The 18,977-nt window shown below is 39.4% G+C and overlaps 1 protein-coding gene across 3 annotated transcripts in view; it reads left to right on the top strand.

Annotated features, from left to right (window-relative positions):
- The window catches only part of dock1 (dedicator of cytokinesis 1), a 575,517-nt gene that overhangs the window by 382,399 nt on the left and 174,141 nt on the right, over nt 1–18,977 (top strand). For all 3 annotated transcript variants that reach the window (XM_063071820.1, XM_063071822.1, XM_063071821.1), the window contains one exon: nt 13,145–13,223. In XM_063071820.1, the coding sequence (XP_062927890.1) occupies nt 13,145–13,223 (79 nt within the window). The remainder of the gene's footprint in view (nt 1–13,144; nt 13,224–18,977) is intronic.

Genomic DNA, 18,977 nt, shown 5'->3' with positions numbered 1-18,977 from the left:
CGAGCTGGTCATTGAGTTCAGAAAGCAGGGTAAATTATACTCCCCTATCTGGACCTTGGTGCTGAGCTAGAAATGTTTGAGAGCTTCAAGTTCCTAGGTGTAAATATCAACAACAACTTGATCTGGTTCAACCATGAGAGCACAACAGCTAAGAAAGCATGTCAATGACGCTACTTCCTCAGAAAGTTGTTAAAGTTTGCATGTCCCCGGTGACTCTCATCAATTTTTACAGATGCACCATAGAAAGCATTCTATGGATGCATCACAGCTTGGTATAGCAACAGCCCCCCCCCCCCCGCAAGACTACAATAACTTGCAGAGAGATAGCAACACAGACCAGTCTATCACACAAACCAGCCTTCCCCTCTGTTAAATCAGTCTGTACTTTCCACTGCTTCAGGAAAGCAGCCGACATAATCAAGGATCAACCCACCCCACCCCCAACCTCAAGGCAATCTCTCCTCTCTTCTTTTGTTTAAAAGCATGCACTACCAGACTCGAGGAGAGTTTCTGTCCTGCTGTTCTCAGACTCTTGAATGAACTTGGCATGTGATTAAGATGAACTCTTGATCTTCCAGTCTACCTCATTGTGGCCCTTGCATTTTGTATCTTTTATCTCTGCTGCTCTTTCCCTGTAACTATAATGCTATAATATGCATTCTGCCTTTCGTTTTACTTGTGTGTGTCCATTATTGTGACTTAGATGAAGATCAGATCACATTTTATCAGTAATTAATGCAGAAAACTAGGTAATTGCACAAGCTTATCTCAGAAGGCACCTTTGGCCCTGTGAAATTGTCTGTAAACTAGTCAGGTGTGCCTACATTTACTGCATTAGTCATGTCACAGAACTGGAGTCAGCTTCAATCCTGGAGGACCATCTATGAAGACCTTTCATATGTGTTGAACGTTGTAACTTCCACCATCCTTTTAAGCAGTGCATTCTGGTCTTCAATTCTTTCAGTGTACAAATCTTGAGAGCTCAATCATGTATCATCAGTGTCAGAGTGAACATATTCTGCTTAACGATACATTGATCCTGAAACAAGCAAAGATCTATCACAGCAAACTGAAAATTGAAGGTACAGCAAGCTGGTTGCTGAAGTTTAAGAAAAGGCATGACATTACAAATCTCAAGCATCTGCTGATCATGAAAATCTAGCCCTAGAATCAATCTACGATGCTGATTGTTTTTATAACTTACATAACAGAATTAAACTTCAAGACCATTACTGATGAAAATCTTAACACCAGAACAAGTCTACAATGTTGACTCTTTTTATACCTTGCATAAAATCTAAAAAAAATGAAATACAAATAATGTATACTGAAATCTTTTAATCAAAACATGGCTTCGTAGGTGGAGACTGGAAGCCTGCGTTTGTTTGCTGCTGTTCAACAGCTGATTCAGGTATTCTCCCAATGCTGCTGTGCTGCTTCTGCCACTGTGCTCATGTTATATTTTTGTTATACTGATGGTATGTAATAATTTTTACTGTCAAGTACACATATGTGATGAACGTAAGACAAACAAAGACTGCTTACTTGGTAGCACATAAGTTCAGAATGGGAAATGATTTCAAAATAAAAAAATTCCTAAAAACTTCTAGCTCCAAGCATTTCGGATTAGGTATTCTCAATCAGTACCATTTTTAAAATTTTAGCCAATGGACATTATTAGAGATACCAATCTCGGGTCAGTCTTGGTGGTAACTGGCTGGAAAAAGACATTGAATTGTGTTTTTAAATGCTGCAGTCTTGAAAGAGGGTAGCATGAGCTGAATGCTTTTTGAGTGACCTTAACTAATTGGGATGAATGACCTAGAATGTACTTTAACATAAACTTACCTATACTCCCTGCCAGCTAATGTGTGAAGCTCATATTTAAGTAATACAGTTTTCACAACAAAAAAGGAACTTACCATTCAGATCTTGTTTGTTCCTCCGTGCATTGTCAAGCCTTCCAAGGCATAATTTCACATTTTTAATATGTGAAGCTGGATATGGTAGGGCAGGAAAAAGGATCAGGAGCAAAGCGACGAGCATCACTGATGATGAAAAACAACATTTGGCTAAGTCCTCTTAAAGCTATCAAATATTTTCAATGTTTTTCTGACCTTAAATCATTCAGAAAACTGTGATAGATAACTATTTAACATTATTGAACTCTTGAAAATAATTAAAGCAGGTTATCAACAGTTAAAATGCAGACATTCAAATACAGTCAAACAACTTAAGAGATTTAAATTGACTATTATTTAGTCTCTTCTGGTTGTTACAGTTGTAGAAATGGTAGTGATATTAGCAAAGGTTGTTAGGCACATTACTTACCATAGTTTGTGAGAAATTGATGCAATTTTGTAATAATTTGCTGTATTTCTTGAAGAGGCTATGGCAAGAATATAATTGGAGTAAAGGTAGCGAAATCCTGACTACAAATTCACCATTTAATGCATTTCCTGGAAATCCCAATATTGTCCATGTTATATAGGAAAATGTTGGCAGCTAAATAGAGAAACTTCTGAGTAATGTAGCTCTGTCATCAGTGTTTGCACTTTCTAAGGCAAGTTACTCACACGTCTTGCATTGAGGACATGTGGTTTCTAGTGATGTCCTCTGGTAGCTTAGTAGTTAGTGTTACACTGTTACAGCACAAGTGATCCAGGTTCACTTTGTTACGAGAATACACATAAAATTAAGATGTTTGCTGGCCTGGGCTAGCATCAGTGGCATCAGCAGTTGGTCTGCCACCTGCCCTCAGGGGAAGGAGAGATAAGGAACAATGGAGCAGCGTCTGAAGATGTGTAATGAAGGAATGTGGGAGAGAGAGCTGTCTGGAGCGGCTCCCCTCTTTGAACCTTGAACTGTTTGAAGTGATGGACAGGCGATACCCCAGCAGGGGGATAAAAAGGGACAGGTTCGCTAAGACAGGACACACGCCACCCGAGGTAACGAGACCCTGGAAGCAGTGCGCCTCTCACGAGTGGGTGAGAAGTGCCAGACAACGACAAGGGTGGAAAGGTACGATCAGCGGGAACCCGGTGTGTGTCCGCCCTTGCCTGGGTGCCGGGTTCACTGCAGAGGATCGACCGCATCTGGAGGAGGGGTCACAGTCGGTGACCTCAGGTGACATCACCAAGGACCCGCCCAAAAGTTGCTTGTGAGCCATCCCGCTGGTCTGTGAGTGAAGCCGTTCTGAATGATCAGTTGTTCCTGTTCTATCTCTCTCTTCCCCCACCTTGTCCATCGCCATGGCAACGATTACTGCGAACTGAACTACTAACTGGACTGAACTTTGAGTCATTTTGAAATTGGTCATTTGCCCCTAGACAACGATGGAGCTTGATTGATGCTGTTGTCTTAATTCTGTGCACATGTGTGGTTATCATTGTTGAATTGTTGCATTTATTATCCTTTCGATTGCTGTGTTGCTTGTTTCTTTAATAAAACTTTCTTAGTTCTAGTACTCCAGACTCCAACTGAGTGATCCATTTCTGCTGGTTTGGCAACCCAGTTACGGGGTACGTAACAACTTCCACTGATGTCTTTAAGGAGTTTGCATGTTCTCTCACATTCCAAAGACATATGGGGTTAGTAGGTTAATGGTCACATGAGCTTAATTGGTTGGTGCAGTCTGTATGCTTAGTCTCTACTCGCTTTGTACATATGACTGTGAGGCAAAGCACAACTCCAAAACCATATTTAAGTATTCTGACATCACCACTGTTATTAGTTGACTCAAAGATGATGATGAACCAGCATATAGGACAGAGTTTGAAGATCTGGTTGAGTGGTGTCACAATATCGGTCTCTGACTTATCAGCAAGACCAAGGAGCTGATGATTGACTATAGGAGGAGGAAACCAGAGGTCCACGAGGTGATCCTCATTGGGAGATCAGAGTTGGGAAGGATCAGCAACTTTAAGTTCCTTGATGTTATCACATCAGAGGAGCTGTCCTAGGCCCAGCACGTATTGCAACTGCCATTACAAAGAAAGGACAGCAGTGCCTCTACTTCTTAGAAGATTCAGCATGCCATCTCAAACTTTGACAAGCTTTGAAAGATGTGGGGTAGAGAGTATATTTACTGGTTGCACCACAGCCTGGTATGGAAACACCAATGCCTTTAATTGGAAAAAGCCTCAAAAAGTAGTGGGTACAGCTCAGTCCATAATGGGTTAAGCCCTTCCAACCACTGAGTACATCTACAAGGAGCGGAGTTTCAGGAATGCAGCATCCATCATCAGGGATCCCCACCATCCAAGCCATGCTCTCTTCTTGTTACTGCCTTCAGGAAGGAGATACAGGAGCCTCAGGATCTGCACCACCAGGTTCAGGAACAGTTATTAACCCTCAACAATCAGACTGTTGAAACAGAGGGGCTAATCTAACTTCACTTACCCCAATATTGAACATATCCCATAACCTATAGGTTCACTTTCAAGGACTCTTCATCTCATGATCTGAATATATATTGCTTATTTATAAACTATTATTATTGTGTCCTTAAATACTTTTTTGATTTTGTCTTTGCCCAGTTTGTTGTCTTTTGCACGGTGGTTGTGTGTCCGTTTTGTGTGCAGTTTTTCATTCAACTATGGTTTTGGATTTACTGAGTATGCCCGCCACTAAATGAATCTCAGGGTTGTACATAGTGACATGCAGTGGCATGCAAAAGTTTGGGCACCCCTGGTCAAAATTTCTGTTACTGTGAATAGTTAAGTGAGTAGAAGATGAACTGATCTCCAAAAGTCATAAAGTTAAAGATGACATATTCTTTTCAACATTTTAAGCAGGATTAGTGTATTATTTTTGTTTTGTACAATTTTAGAGTGAAAAAAAGGAAATGAGCACCATGAAAAAGTTTGGGCACCCCAAGAGATTTCATCCCTCAGATAACTTTTACCAAGGTCTCAGACCTTCATTAGCTTGTTAGGGCTATGGCTTGTTCACAGGCATGGGTAGGAAAGGCTAGGTGATGAAAATTTCAAAGCTTTATAAATACCCTGACTCCTCAAACCTTGACCCAACAATCTGCATCCATGGGCTCCTCTAAGCAGCTGCCTAGCACACTGAAAATTAAAATAAATGATGCCCACAAAGCAGGAGAAGGCTATAAGAAGATAGCAAAGCGTTTTCAGGTAGCCGTTTCCTCAGTTCGTAATGTAATTAAGAAATGGCAGTTAACAAGAACGGTGGAGGTCAAGTTGAGGTCTGGAAGACCAGGAAAACTTTCTGAGAGAACTGCTCTCAAAAAGGCAAATCAGAACCCCCATTTGACTGCGAAAGATCTTCGGGAAGATTTAGCAGACTCTGGAGTGGTGGTGTAGCAACACTTGCACAAATATGACCTTCATGGAAGAGTCATCAGAAGAAAACCTTTCCTGCATCCTCACCACAAAATTTAGTGTCAGAAGTTTGCAAAGGAACATCTAAACAAGCCTGATGCATTTTGGAAACAAGTTCTGTGGACTGATGAAGTTAAAATAGAACTTTTTGGCCGCAATGAGCAAAGGTATGTTTGGAGAAAAAAGGGTGCAGGATTTCATGAAAAGAACACCTCTCCAACTGTTAAGCACGAGGGTGGATCGATCACGTTGCAGCTAGTGGCACAGGGAATATTTCACTGGTAGAGGGAAGAATGAATTCAATTAAATACCAGCAAATTCTGGAAGCAAACATCACACTGTCTGTAAAAAAGCTGAAGATGAAAAGAGGATGGCTTCTGCAACAGGATAATGATCCTAAACACACCTCAAAATTCACAATGGACTACCTCAAGAGACGCAAGCTGAAGGTTTTGCCATGGCCCTCACATTAGGCCCTGACCTAAGCATCATCAAAAATCTGTGGATAGACCTCAAAAGAGCAGTGCATACAAGGCGGCCCAAGAATCTCACAGAACTAGAAGCCCTTTGCAAGGAAGAATGGGCGAAAATCCCCCAAACAAGAATTGAAAGGCTGTTAGCTGGCCACCAGAAGCGCTTACAAGCTGTGATACTTGACACAGGGGGTGTTACTAAGTACTGACCATGCAGGGTTCCCAAACATTTGCTTCGGGCCCTTTTTCTTTTTTGTTATTTTGAAACTGTAAAAGATGGAAATTAAAAAAGTAATCTTGCTTAAAATATTAAAGAAATGTGTCATCTTTAACTATGCCTTTTGGAAATCAGGTCATCTTTTACTCGCTTAGCTATTCGCAGTCACAGAAATTTTGACCAGGGTGCCCAAACTTTTGCATGCCACTGTATATGTACTTTGATAATAAATTTACTTTGAACTTTGGGTCAAAAGGACATATTACTGTGCTGTATCTCTAAATAAAATAAATAGCATCAGCCTGGCTGAGATGCTAATTAGATGGAAAAACTGACAGTAGCAAATGTGGAAGTAAGCATTTCCAGTTTTTACAAGTTCAGAGAATTAAATAAAGATTGTGACGCATGTTGATTTTGCTGGAAGTTAGGATGTCATAAACTAAAATGTCATTATAAGGTCTTGATTGTGGTGCCAGAGTGAGGAGGGTGAGTGTTTCACAGTAACTGTGACAGTAAGCAATTGCAAGCTCTTTGAGCAATGTCTGTGTCTAATTTTTTTATGGAAACGAATGAAGACTTGAAGTTGACAGGTTAGTGATTCTGTGTTGATAGTCTTGGCAAAACTAGCTGCACACTCTTTGGAGAAAGGCTAGAGTTGGAATAACTACATCTTTTAGATTATTTTCAGTTTAGTCTGCATCTTCAAACGCTAGAAGTTACTGTTATTATCAGAGAAGTGATTCTGAATGCTAGTCAACTTTACAACCAAATATTACTTCCATTAAGCTCAGTAGATATTGTTCATTAGTTTTAAAAACAAAATGTTAGCAGCACGGACTAGATCAGGCAGCATCGCAGTAAAAGAAATACAGCTAATGTTTCAGGTGAAAGACTAACCTTTCATTGATACAAGTAAACTTTGAAGTAAAAGTCTATATTAAAGAATTGAAACTGATATTGGGGTGTGCCACCCTTTGATATAGTTTTAACAAGCACAAAGATTCATACTGTGTCTAACTAATGTCAGCAATTTGTAAGCTTTGAACTTAGAATACTCAATTCTCCTGAGCAACAAACACAAAAGAAACGTTTTGATTTTCTTTCTCACTGGAGTTCCTTTTCTCCTCAAATTCGTTCGATTAAGACTCGTGGTTGTTTCCTTGCTGCCTCAAAATATGATTATAATATAGCAGTATTCATTGCAATCATAAAGCTGGTGGATAGTGCATTGTCCAAAAGGCGATTGCATGTTTTTATGGTGGTAGTTTCAAATTCCCTGAAGTTTGCTGTATCTCTAAATGTATGTGTGTGTGTGTGTGTGTGTGAGTGAGAGAGAGAGGGAGATTGTTATTTAAGTTCAACTTAACGAGGAAGTTTATTTTTATGTCTTCTGATTTACGTAATGTGATAAATTGGCATTGTGGTTACATTACTGGATAATTAATCCAGAGACCTGGACTAATGATCCATAGACATATGTTTGGGTCTCTCCATGACAGCTGGGGAATTTTATTTCAGTTAATTAATTAAGTAAATCTGGGATATAAAGTGAGTGTCAATAATGGTGACCATGAAGCTGCTGTTTTGTTGTTAAAATCCATATGGTACGTTAATAACCCTTCAGAAAGGAAAGCAACCATCCATACTTAGTCTGAACTATGTATCACTCTAGCTTCATGACAGACTGCTCAATTCAAGGGCATTTAGAGATAGACAGTTAATGCCTTGGTATTTCTGTATTTCACTTAGCAGTGTAAATGAGTTAAATAAATTAAATCCACACTGTTTTAGATGTCTTTGTTTCCTACATTATGCAATTTCTTCAGAAACAATGTGTATTTTGATCCTATACAGTACTCTGCAAAAGTCTATGTGTGTGTAAATATATATAGTGCCTAAGACTCTTGCATAGTACTGCAAGTTGTTTTTTTATATCTTTTCCTGCAAGGGTTAGTTTTGATTTGATTTGTGGGAAAACATCCATCTCATCTTATTTGCCCTTAAAACAGCATTATCTGTGAGTCTTAATTTTTTTTTTAATATTGATAAACATTTCGTAGCTCCAGTACTGTGCCAATGTCTTTGGCACCTTAGCCATATATACATGTGCCTAAGACTTTTGCATGGTACTTTATACAGTATAAATATTGTCTTTTAATTTAATATTAAGCATGAAAATATCTGATAATGTGTATAAAGTGGGAAATTTGCTAATTACTTTTACAGAGTCATTGAGCACTACTGCTCAGAAACAAGCCATTTAGTCCATGCCAAATTGTTATTTGGCCCAACCCATCAACCTGCACCTGCAGTGTAGCCCTCCATACCCCTCCTCTCCATATTCTTATCCACACTTCTCTCTGTGATATGGTGGGTTGGTAGGTTATCTAGATGCTGTAAATTGCCCCTGGTGTGGAGGTGAGAGGATAAATCTGGAGTAAGGGGGTGTTGATAAGAATGTGGGAAGAGTTAAAAAAAAATAGATTAATATGCAATTATTGTAAGTGAGTGGTTGATGATCAGTGCAGCCTTTGTGGGCTGAAGGGCATGCGTCTGTGCTACATCACTTTCGGGTGGGTGTATCCCAGAAAAAAACAATATAAATGTTAAGAATCTCCTGTACCAAACTTGTTAGAAACATTGTAGTTATTATTTGTTCCCTGCAGCAGGTTCAGAAAAGCAACTCTTCTGATACTTAATGGAGTAATGCCTATGCTGCACTTTATCTGAGAGTAATTTTTATCTTAGGATAACTATCTTATTAAATCATTGGCTTTTTTCCAAATGATCAAATAACAGAATGGATATAATACTACTTTAAATCAAATCATTGAAAAACTTGTTCCATGCTAGTGAATTATTTGCATTTAAAATGTAAACAGAGTATGTTGCAAATTCTCGGCAGGTTGGGTAGCATCTTTGGAGAGAGAAACAGTTGATGCTTCATGTCATTGACTCTTAATTATTGGGAAAGATAGAAAGTAGATAGGTTTAAACTTTGAAGAGAATGGAGTGAACAAAGTGTGTGTCAGTGACAGAGATCTAATGAGAAAAAGTGACACAGATTGGTATTAACTGGGGGAGTGTATTGTAAGCTTGTCAATGGTAGCTAACTTTCCTGGACTAAGGAAGGAGAGAAAAAAATTCTGGAACTGTACAGAAACTAGTTTGAAATATGAAATAAAGAACTATACTGGAAAAGCCCAGTACTTTTCATCTGTAAAGAGGGAAGACCTGAGTTACAGCATAACTAGGGATGAAAAGCAAAAATACAGCTTTTACTGTGTTTGTGGAACATAGGCAGAAAATCCTGGAACCACTCAATGGACCAAGCAGCATGTGCAGATATAGAAATAGAACAAGTCCCCCATCGTGAGAGGTTATTATTAAAAAAAATCATACAAACCCTCCCATCAATATCTCCAAACACTGTTCAACCCTTCAACACTACCAATGTTGCTTGGCTAGTTCTGGCACAGCCTGCTTCTCGATACATGTATTAAAAATGTTTATATTATGTTTCAAATTTTCCCAGATAACTTTGAACTAAAACTTGTTTCATAATGAAGTATGCTGAGCAGTTCTTTGCATAACTTTATTTTTATTCTATTATTATTAATGTTTGTTAAGAATGTCTTGAGCAAGAGTTTCAAGTTGAACTGAATGGTATGCTGCAAACTAAATACTCTTAAAAAGATATGGTAGTATACATTTTTTTGATTGTATTCTTAATGAAGATGTCAATGCCTGATGAGCAGGAAATGAGGAACTTAGCAAGGTCAGAGCATTTCCACTGAAAAGGTGGCAATGCGTAAGAAAAATCTATCATTATCTATGTTACAGCAGAATTTAAAAATGCCTTAAAGAGTAGTAATTTCCAATCAGAAGAAAGTTGTTCTCTTTTTTTTAAATAAGTAGGTGTTTCTCAGTTTCTAAGGAAAGAAAAGGGGTGATTGTGAATGAGAATTGAAAAGAATATTTAGAGGAATAATGAAGAGATGTTCAGGAAGAGATGCATTTGAACAAAAAGTAAGTACAAAATGGATGTGAGAAACAGCCATTTCAGATTGAGAATTGGTTGAGCCCGTTTTCACTAACCTTTAAGGCTGCTTATTCCCAGTCATATCTGTGAGACATTCTGTCTAATGTGATGTTAAGGTTGGGATTCACAATAGCCATAACCTGTTCTTACTCCATGTCAGCAAGACCAAGAAGCTAATTATTGACTTCAGGAGAAGGAAACCAGAGGTCCATGAGCCAGTTCTTATCAGGGGATCAGAGGTGGACAGGATCAGCAACTTTAAATTCATTGGCGTTATCATTTTATCCAGGGCCCAGCATGCAAATGTAATTACAAAGAAAGCACAGGTGTGCCTCTACTTCCTTAGATGTTTGCAAAGATTCAGCATGGTATCTAAAACTGTGACAAACTTCTATAGATGTTTGGTGGAGGGTATATTGACTGGCTGCACTACAACCTGGTATGGAAACACCAATGCTCTTGAATGGAAAAGCCTACAAAAAATAGTAGATACAACTCAGTCCAACATGGGTAAAGTTATCCCCACCATTGAGCACATCTACATGAAGTAGTGGTGTAGAAAAGCAGCATCTACCATCAATGACCCCCACCATCCAGGTCATGCTCTCTTTTTGCTGCTGACTCGCACCACCATGTTTGGGAACAGTTTTTTTCCCCTCCAACAATCAAGCTCTTGAACCAAAGGGAATAACTTCACTCAACTTCACTTGCCCGATCATTGAAATGTTCCCACAGCATATGGACTCACTTTCAAGGATGCTTCACCTCATGTCCTCAATATTTATTTATTTATTGTATTTGCCAACGCCCAAGTTGGTGCGGAGATTCTGTTATGGTTACTATTCTATTATGAATTTATTGAGAATGCCCACAAGAAAATGAATCTCCAGGATGTATATGATGACATATATGTACTTTGATAATAAATTTACTTTGGACTTTGAACTTTACATCAGCTCCTTAAAAGTAATCTTACCTCCCTGAACAAGAAGGTACACCAGTACCTCCACTTCCTGAGATGATTGAGGCAAGCAAGGCTCCCATATCCCATCTTAACTGTGTTTTATAGGAACACCATTGAGAGCATCCTGGCATGTTGCATCTCCATGCATCTCCATCTGGTATGGGAGCAGCCGAGCATTGGACCTGAGGTCCCTACAAAGGACTGTGAGAACAGCTGAGAGGATCATAGGCATCTCCCTACCATCCATCGGGAACACTTATCAGAAGCACTATATACACAGGGCCCTTACTATTATTAAGGATCCACCCGTCCACCCTGCATCCTCTTTGACTTTCTACACAACCTACAGGAATTGTGGTGCACAGAATTAGACAAAATGTCCCAGTTATAGCCGAATAGTAAGTTATAAACACAAAATACTGCAAACAGCAGTTTGCTAGTATCTGTGGAAAGGGAACAGGTACTATATTAAGTTGAATGCCGGTCGTCAGATTTTACTCTTTTTTTTAAAGATTTTGTGTTTTTGTTTCCTTTAACTCTGCTCATAAAGCCAAGTTCCTTGAATGATGTGTTAACTTTCTTAACCTGTTCTATCTCCAAAGATTTCTGCATTTGTACCCCAAATTTTCAGTGCCGCACTGTTTAGAATTGTACAGATTATATAGTTTTTCATTCTTACCAAGAAGTGACATTCTGCACTTCTGTATGCTAAATCTCAACATTCCTGTGTCAATGCATTCCATTACTCTCAGTTCTCTGTACATTTTGTTTGTACTTTTAAGTTTTGAGTACATTATAATTTTTAATGTATATTGACACATGAATGCTTTACATCTGATGAATTTTCTAGTTATAAGACAGGAAATTGGATAAACAGTTCAAAAAAAGTAACTATATTTTAGAAAAGGTTATCCCAGTTGGAGAATTAACACCAGAAAAAGGTGCAGGTGGCTGAATACTATGTGTTGTCATTTCCATTAACAATTACTGCTCTCCGTAACCATACATTAACAGATGCTAACATTTTTTATAATATTTATGCTTTGGTGGGTTGATATTTCTTTTCCCCTGAAGGTTTTCTAAATTGGAGCTCGCAGTGTCAATGGCAGTTATTTAACCTCACGTATAACTGTAAAAGTTGGTGGCATTAATTCCTGTTGTGAAAGCATAGCTGCAGAAATACCTGGAACAGGGCATACATGCAGCAAACTGGAGTAGGAGGATGCCAAATAAAAGAACTGCATAGCAGGAAATGTACTCAGTAATTTTATTATCATGTTAAAAGCTTTCCACTGCATGAAATAAGTGTCTGTGTTTGGAAAGCACCTCTAATTTTAGCATCTTAAGCCTCTGACATCCAAGTCTCTGCCTTCCCAAGAGCCGAGGGAGTGGTTTCACTTTGGTAGTCAGCTTCCTGGGCTGATGCCTACTGTTAAATGTTCATGCTGAGTGTGTCATCAGAGATGCACATAACTCATTTTCTAACCTTTCCATGTGGTAATCTGCAGTCATAGTTGGGGAGGATGTAACACATGGAGCTACTGTGCAGGTGGCGTTGTCTTCCATTAGGGCAGGAGGTTACTATTCCTTAGTATTCTAAAGAAAAGCCTTCCATGTGTGGACTGCACAGCTGCAATTTTAAAAGTGTATCTGGATTCTGTCAGGATAAATGTTTTCATGAGCTACAGGAGAAGGGTCCTAATCATATACTTTCTAGCACAGAAAGCATGAAGAAACCTTCCTGGTCTTATACCTCTTCACGTTGTCCAGAAAGAAAAGTCATTCTTTTTTTTCTGATATTGGGTATCAGTAAAATTCAACAAGCTTTCGAGGCATAGAGCCATGAAATTATACATCATGGCACCTTGGCTCATCAAACTCATGCTGACCATCATCAACTCAAATAAATTAATCCCACGCAAATCCTATTTCACAAAAAGGTTTCTGAAAAATAAAGTTTGGTTCTGCTCAATGAGATTAACACTGTGCTATATCTTTAATTAAATTGTCATTTTTAAAATGTACAACATTAAACTTTTGGGTCATTTTGTCATTGTTACATTTTGTGTGGTAATTCAGTATGTTTATTTTGTCTTTCAGAGTCTTTTTGCGAGCAATAAATCAGTATGCAGATATGTTGAACAAGAAATTTCTTGATCAAACAAACTTTGAACTACAGGTAAACAAACAAAAAAGAGTGACACCCCACATTACAGTGAAGGAAGGGGATTGCGTTCCAAGAATATGGGCTGTATAGTGATTTTCTGTAACCTGAAGCTATATTGTCTGTTCATGGATCCTGAGTTGAATTGTTTCTCAAATTTTTGGATAATGATTTGTGAATTCTGTAAGGACAAATTTTCAATACCAATTGGCCATAAAAAGGGAGTCGCCAGTACAGGTGTCCCCCTGCTTTTCGAATGTTCACTTTACGAAACCTCACTGTTACGAAAGACCTACATTAATTACCTGTTTTCACTAACAGAAGGTGTTTTCACTGTTACGAAAAAAGGCAGCGCGCGCCCCGAGCAGCCGCTCCTCCTCCGGATTCAGAACTGCATTCTAGCCGGCATTGCTAGACGTGCTTCACGTGCCTGTGAGCAGCCGTTTGCAAGATGAGTTCGAAGGTTTGGAAAAGCCTAAAAGAGCTCGTAAGGGTGTTACACTTAGCATAAAACTAGACAGAATTAAGTGTTTCGATTGTGATGAACGAAGCAAGGACAAAGTGACTTTGGCTTGTGGAAGTTGACGAGGATGATGTTGTCATCCCATGACCAAGAACTGATAGATGAAGAGCTGATGCAATTGGAAGAGGAAAGGATAACAATCGAAACTGAATGCAGTAGAGAATGGACTGAAAGTAAAGTCATCCAAGAACTGAACGTGAAGCAACTGCATGAGATTTTCGCTGCAATGATAAAGTACAACTTTAATTTCGAAAGGGTACGTCGATTTAGGGCATATTTGCAAGATGGTTTGAGTGCTTTCAAAGAACTGTATGATAGAAAAATGCGCGAGGCTAAGCAGTCAAGCAAGCCTTCCACATTAGCCACAGCAGACGGCGTTCCTCAACCTTCGACATTGAGGCAGGCAGACATAGAAGAAGATGACCTGCCTGCCTTGATGGAAACAGATGACGGGATGACACCCCAGTGTCCCGCCACCCTAACCCCCGGGTCGCGGACGGATACCGATTAGCGGAGAATGAAGCGGTAGCCGGGACGTACCCAGCACATCTTTAAGAAAAAAAACCCGAAATAAACAAGCTGATTAATTAGGTGCCGCCCGGGACATAAATGTCAGCCCAGATCAGAGGCAACGCAATCGGCAATTGCCTCTGATCTGGGCCGATATTTACGTGCTGGGCGGCACCTAATTAATTAGCTTGTTTATTTCAGCTTTTTTCTTAAATATGTGCTGGGTGCGTCCTGGCTACTGCTGCATTCTCCACGAATCGGTATCTGTTCGCGGCCCGGAGGTTGGGACCACTGGGGTGTCATCTCATCGTCGTCTGTTTCCATGAGGGCAGGGAAGTCATCTTCTTCTATGTCTGCCTGCCTCAATGTTGAAGGTCGAGGTTTGTCGTCTGCTGTGGCTGAGTGTGGAAGGCTTGAAAAACGACAGTGTGCTTGACTGCTAGCCTCGTGCATTTTTCTATCATAGAGTTCTTTGTAAGCACTCAAACCATCTTGCAAATATGCCCTAAATCGACATACCCTTTCAAAATGAAAGTCGTACTTTATCATTGCAGCGAAAATCTCATGCAGTTGCTTCACATTCAGTTCCTGGACGACTTCACTTTCGGTCCATTCGCTACTGCATTTGGTTTCGATTGTTATTCTTTCCTCTTCCAATTGCATCAGCTCTTCATCTATCAGTTCTTGGTCATGGGATGACAACATCACCTTCGTCAACTTCCACAAGCCAAACTCACTTTGTCCTTGCTTCGTTCACCACGATCGAAATGCTTAATTCTGTCTAGTTTTATGCTAAGTGTAACACCCTTACGAGCTCTTTCAGGCTTTTCAGATACCTTAGAACTCATCTTGCAAACGGATGCTCAAAATAAATCGACATAAAACACAGAGGCTCACAGGCACGTGTTTAACAATGCCAGCTAGAATGCAGATCTGAATCTGGGGGAGGAGCAGCTGCTCAGGGCGTGCGCTGTTTTTTTACGCGCACTGCCTTTTTTCGTAACTGTGAAACACCTTCTGTTAGCGAACACGAGGAAATCTGCAGATGCTGGAAATTCAAGCCACCCACATCAAAATTGCTTGTGAACGCAGCAGGCCAGGCAGCATCTCTAGGAAGAGGTACAGTCGACATTTCGGGCTGAGACCCTTCGTCAGGACTAACTGAAAGAAGAGATTTGAAAGTGGGAGGAGGAGGAGGAAATCCAAAATGATAGGAGAAGACAGGAGGCGCTGTCTGCCAGAGAAAGCAGGATCTCCCAGTGGCCACACATTTTAATTCCACGCCCCATTCCCATTCTGATATGTCTATCCACGGCCTCCTGTACTGTAAAAATGAAGCCACACTCAGGTTGGAGGAGCAACACCTTAAATTCCGTCTGGGTAGCCTCCAGCCTGATGGCATAAACATTGACTTCTCAAACTTCCGCTAATGCCCCACCTCCCCCTCGTACCCCAACCATTATTTATTTACATAACACACATTCTTTTTCCCTCTCTCCTTTTTCTCCCTGTGTCCCTCTCACTATGCCCCTTGTCCATCTTCTGGGTACCCCCCCCCACTTTTCTTTCTCCCTGGGCCTCCTGTCCCATGATCCTCTCATATCCCTTTTGCCAATCAACTGTCTAGCTCTTGGCTCCATCCCTCCCCCTCCTGTCTTCTCCTATCATTTTGGATCTCTCCCTCCCCCTCCCACTTTCAAAGCTCTTACTAGCTCTTCTTTCAGTTAGTCCTGACGAAGGGTCTCGGCCCGAAACGTCGACTGTACCTCTTCCTAGAGATGCTGCCTGACCTGCTGCGTTCACCAGCAATTTTGATGTGTGTTGCTTGAATTTCCAGCATCTGCAGAATTCCTCGTGTTCACATTAATTTTGTTCTGATATGTTTAAACCAGTGGTGGCCAACCTTTTACATTCCATGCGTCAATTTTTTCACACACGAGTTCAGATGTGCCATACAATTCTTGTACCCCCATTCAAATCGTAAAAATATGTTATTATAGACATATTTAGCATTTTTACATGATATATTGATCTAATATAAAAACAAGATAAACGTTAGTTACCTTAATGAGACTTTTAACAAATATATTATGTCTTCTTTCGATTTCTTCCTTTTTCTTAATCACATATTCTTTCCATAACTCAGACCCAAGCACTAGCTTCAGTTTTCCTTCTATTTCAGTCTGATGTTGTGTTTTATAGTGGCTATTAAGATCATGTCTTCTATTATGTGAGAAAGTGTTTTCACAAACAATGCACAATGGTTTTCCTGACGGACCCGCTAAAAACAAGAACTCATTTTCCCACTGTTCATTGAATTCACACTTATTATCACTTTCTGCTTTTCTTTTGCACTGTGATGGATAACTGAATGTAACAGCAAGGCTTAATTTTCGGAAAAAAGTACAAAACTGCAAATGTTCACGAAGGACGAACAATTTCAGCTTTGAATTGTATCATTTGAAACTTGGCCAGTTCATGGGGGTTTAATTTAGAAAGAAGGAAAAAAATAACAGAAATGCTATTTTTAAGTGACGTTTGTGACTGCTTGATATTCAGACTGCTTCATTGGCAACAAACTACTTTTAAAGTGTGGCCCTTTTTATTCAAACAAGTAGTATTAACATAAGACTTCACCATAAGACCATACGGCAGAGGACTATATTCGATCTGCAACTTCTTTGTCCATTTTCCTAATCTGTCTAAGTCCTTCTGTGGACTCCCTGCTTCCTCAACACTACTGGCCTCTCCACCAATGTTTGTGTCATCATGATCCATTTTCTTAGTACATTGATAGTTTTTCAGGTAATCATTTTTCAGAAAGACTCAAAAGTAAAATCTTTTTGTGTTCATCATGTTTAGAAAAGTGGTTTGACAGACACAGGAGTGTGATTCAAATAAGCAGTTGGATTAACTCTGCTCCCGCAAAATGGAAAATTTAAACTCTGAGAATATTGATTTACATATATCCTGCAAAATGCAGTGTCATTTCTTTAGGTACTATAATTTCAAAAACTGGTTTGTTAAATCATTTTTGCTGATTGTCTCATAACTTCTTCGTTCTCCCAATATGCAACTTCATCAAGAAATTCGGAAAAAATTCTAGCCCATGAAATATAACCCTTTTGCAAGTTTCAATTTATTGTAACTAAAGAATATGAAGAGTTAACTATAAATTTCAGTAATTTTGAGATTATCTCTCTTGCTCATCAATAGTTGAAGAGATGAAGTTATTTCAAAAGCTTGAGCTTAGTATTTACTTGGAGAATATGGAGAACTTTATTGTAATGCAATGCCAAAGGCTAGTGTGTCTAAATTAATGCAAAGTTAACTATTTCACACTATTGTAGAAGTACAAATTTATTTTTAGTACCGAAGTAGTCACAGACGGTATCATTGCTATCGTTAAAATTACTATGATTGCACTTTGCGCATTCAGATGGAGATGTAACATAAAGATTTTACTCCTCATGTATGTAAGGGATGTAATAAATAAAGTCAATTCAATTCGTCAGTAACAGGTTGAAGTTAGAGTCATAAAGCAGAAAATTTGTTCGACCATGTGTAAGCTGAGTATTTTGCCCAGCTATGCTAATCCCATTTGCCTGTGTTAAGGCCACATTTTTACCTATTTAAATCTCCATCTAAATGCCTCTTAAATGTAACGTTGTATGTGATTCCATCAGCTCCTCTGGTATTGCCACCCAGATGTCATCAACTCCATGTGTAACAGAATCAGGTTTATTATCACTGATATACATCTTGAAATTTATTGTTTTGTAGCAGCAGTACAGTGCAAATTACTAAAATTTACACAAAATAAACATTCTGGGTTCATCTTTAAAACCCCTTTCTATTACCTTAAACCTATGTGAAAAAGATTTTTACTCTCTACCCTTTCTATGTCACTCATAATATTATATTTCTGAGATGACCAAGAGCTTGGTCAAGGTTAGAGATTTTAAAGAGTATTTCAAAAGTGTAAAGAGAAGTCAAAACATGAAGGCCTTTTAACTATGAAATTTCAGAGCTTGGAGCCGAGGCAATTGAATGTTTAACCGGTGGAAATTAACTGATTACAGTGGCATGCAAAAGTTTGGGCACCCCTGGTCAAAATTTCTGTTACTGTGAATAGCTAAGCGAGTAAAAGATAATCTGATTTCCAAAAGGTATAAAGTTAAAGATGACACATTTCTTTAATATTTTAAGCTAGATTACTTCTTTATTTCCACCTTTTACAGTTTCAAAATAACAAAAAAGGAAAAGGGCCTCTTCGAAGCAAAAGTTTGGGCACCCTGCATGGTCAGTACTTAGTAACACCCCCTTTGGCAAGTATCACAGCTTGTAAACACTCTCTGTAGCCAGCCAAGTGTCTTTCAATTCTTGTTTGGGGGACTTTCGCCCATTCTTCCTTGCAAAAGGCTTCTAGTTAGAAACATAGAAACATAGAAACATAGAAAATAGGTGCAGGAGTAGGCCATTTGGCCCTTCGAGCCTGCACCGCCATTTATTATGATCATGGCTGATCATCCAACTCAGAACCCCGCCCCAGCCTTCCCTCCATACCCCCTGACCCCCGTAGCCACAAGGGCCATATCTAACTCCCTCTTAAATATAGCCAATGAACTGGCCTCAACTGTTTCCTGTGGCAGAGAATTCCATAGATTCACCACTCTCTGTGTGAAGAAGTTTTTCCTAATCTCGGTCCTAAAAGGCTTCCCCTCTATCCTCAAACT

This window comes from Mobula hypostoma, chromosome 19 (assembly GCF_963921235.1).
Source record: "Mobula hypostoma chromosome 19, sMobHyp1.1, whole genome shotgun sequence".
Taxonomy (NCBI): Eukaryota; Metazoa; Chordata; class Chondrichthyes; order Myliobatiformes; family Myliobatidae; genus Mobula; species Mobula hypostoma.
The sequence above is the reverse complement of the archived record's forward strand: the minus strand, read 5'-3'. Positions and strand labels throughout refer to the sequence as shown.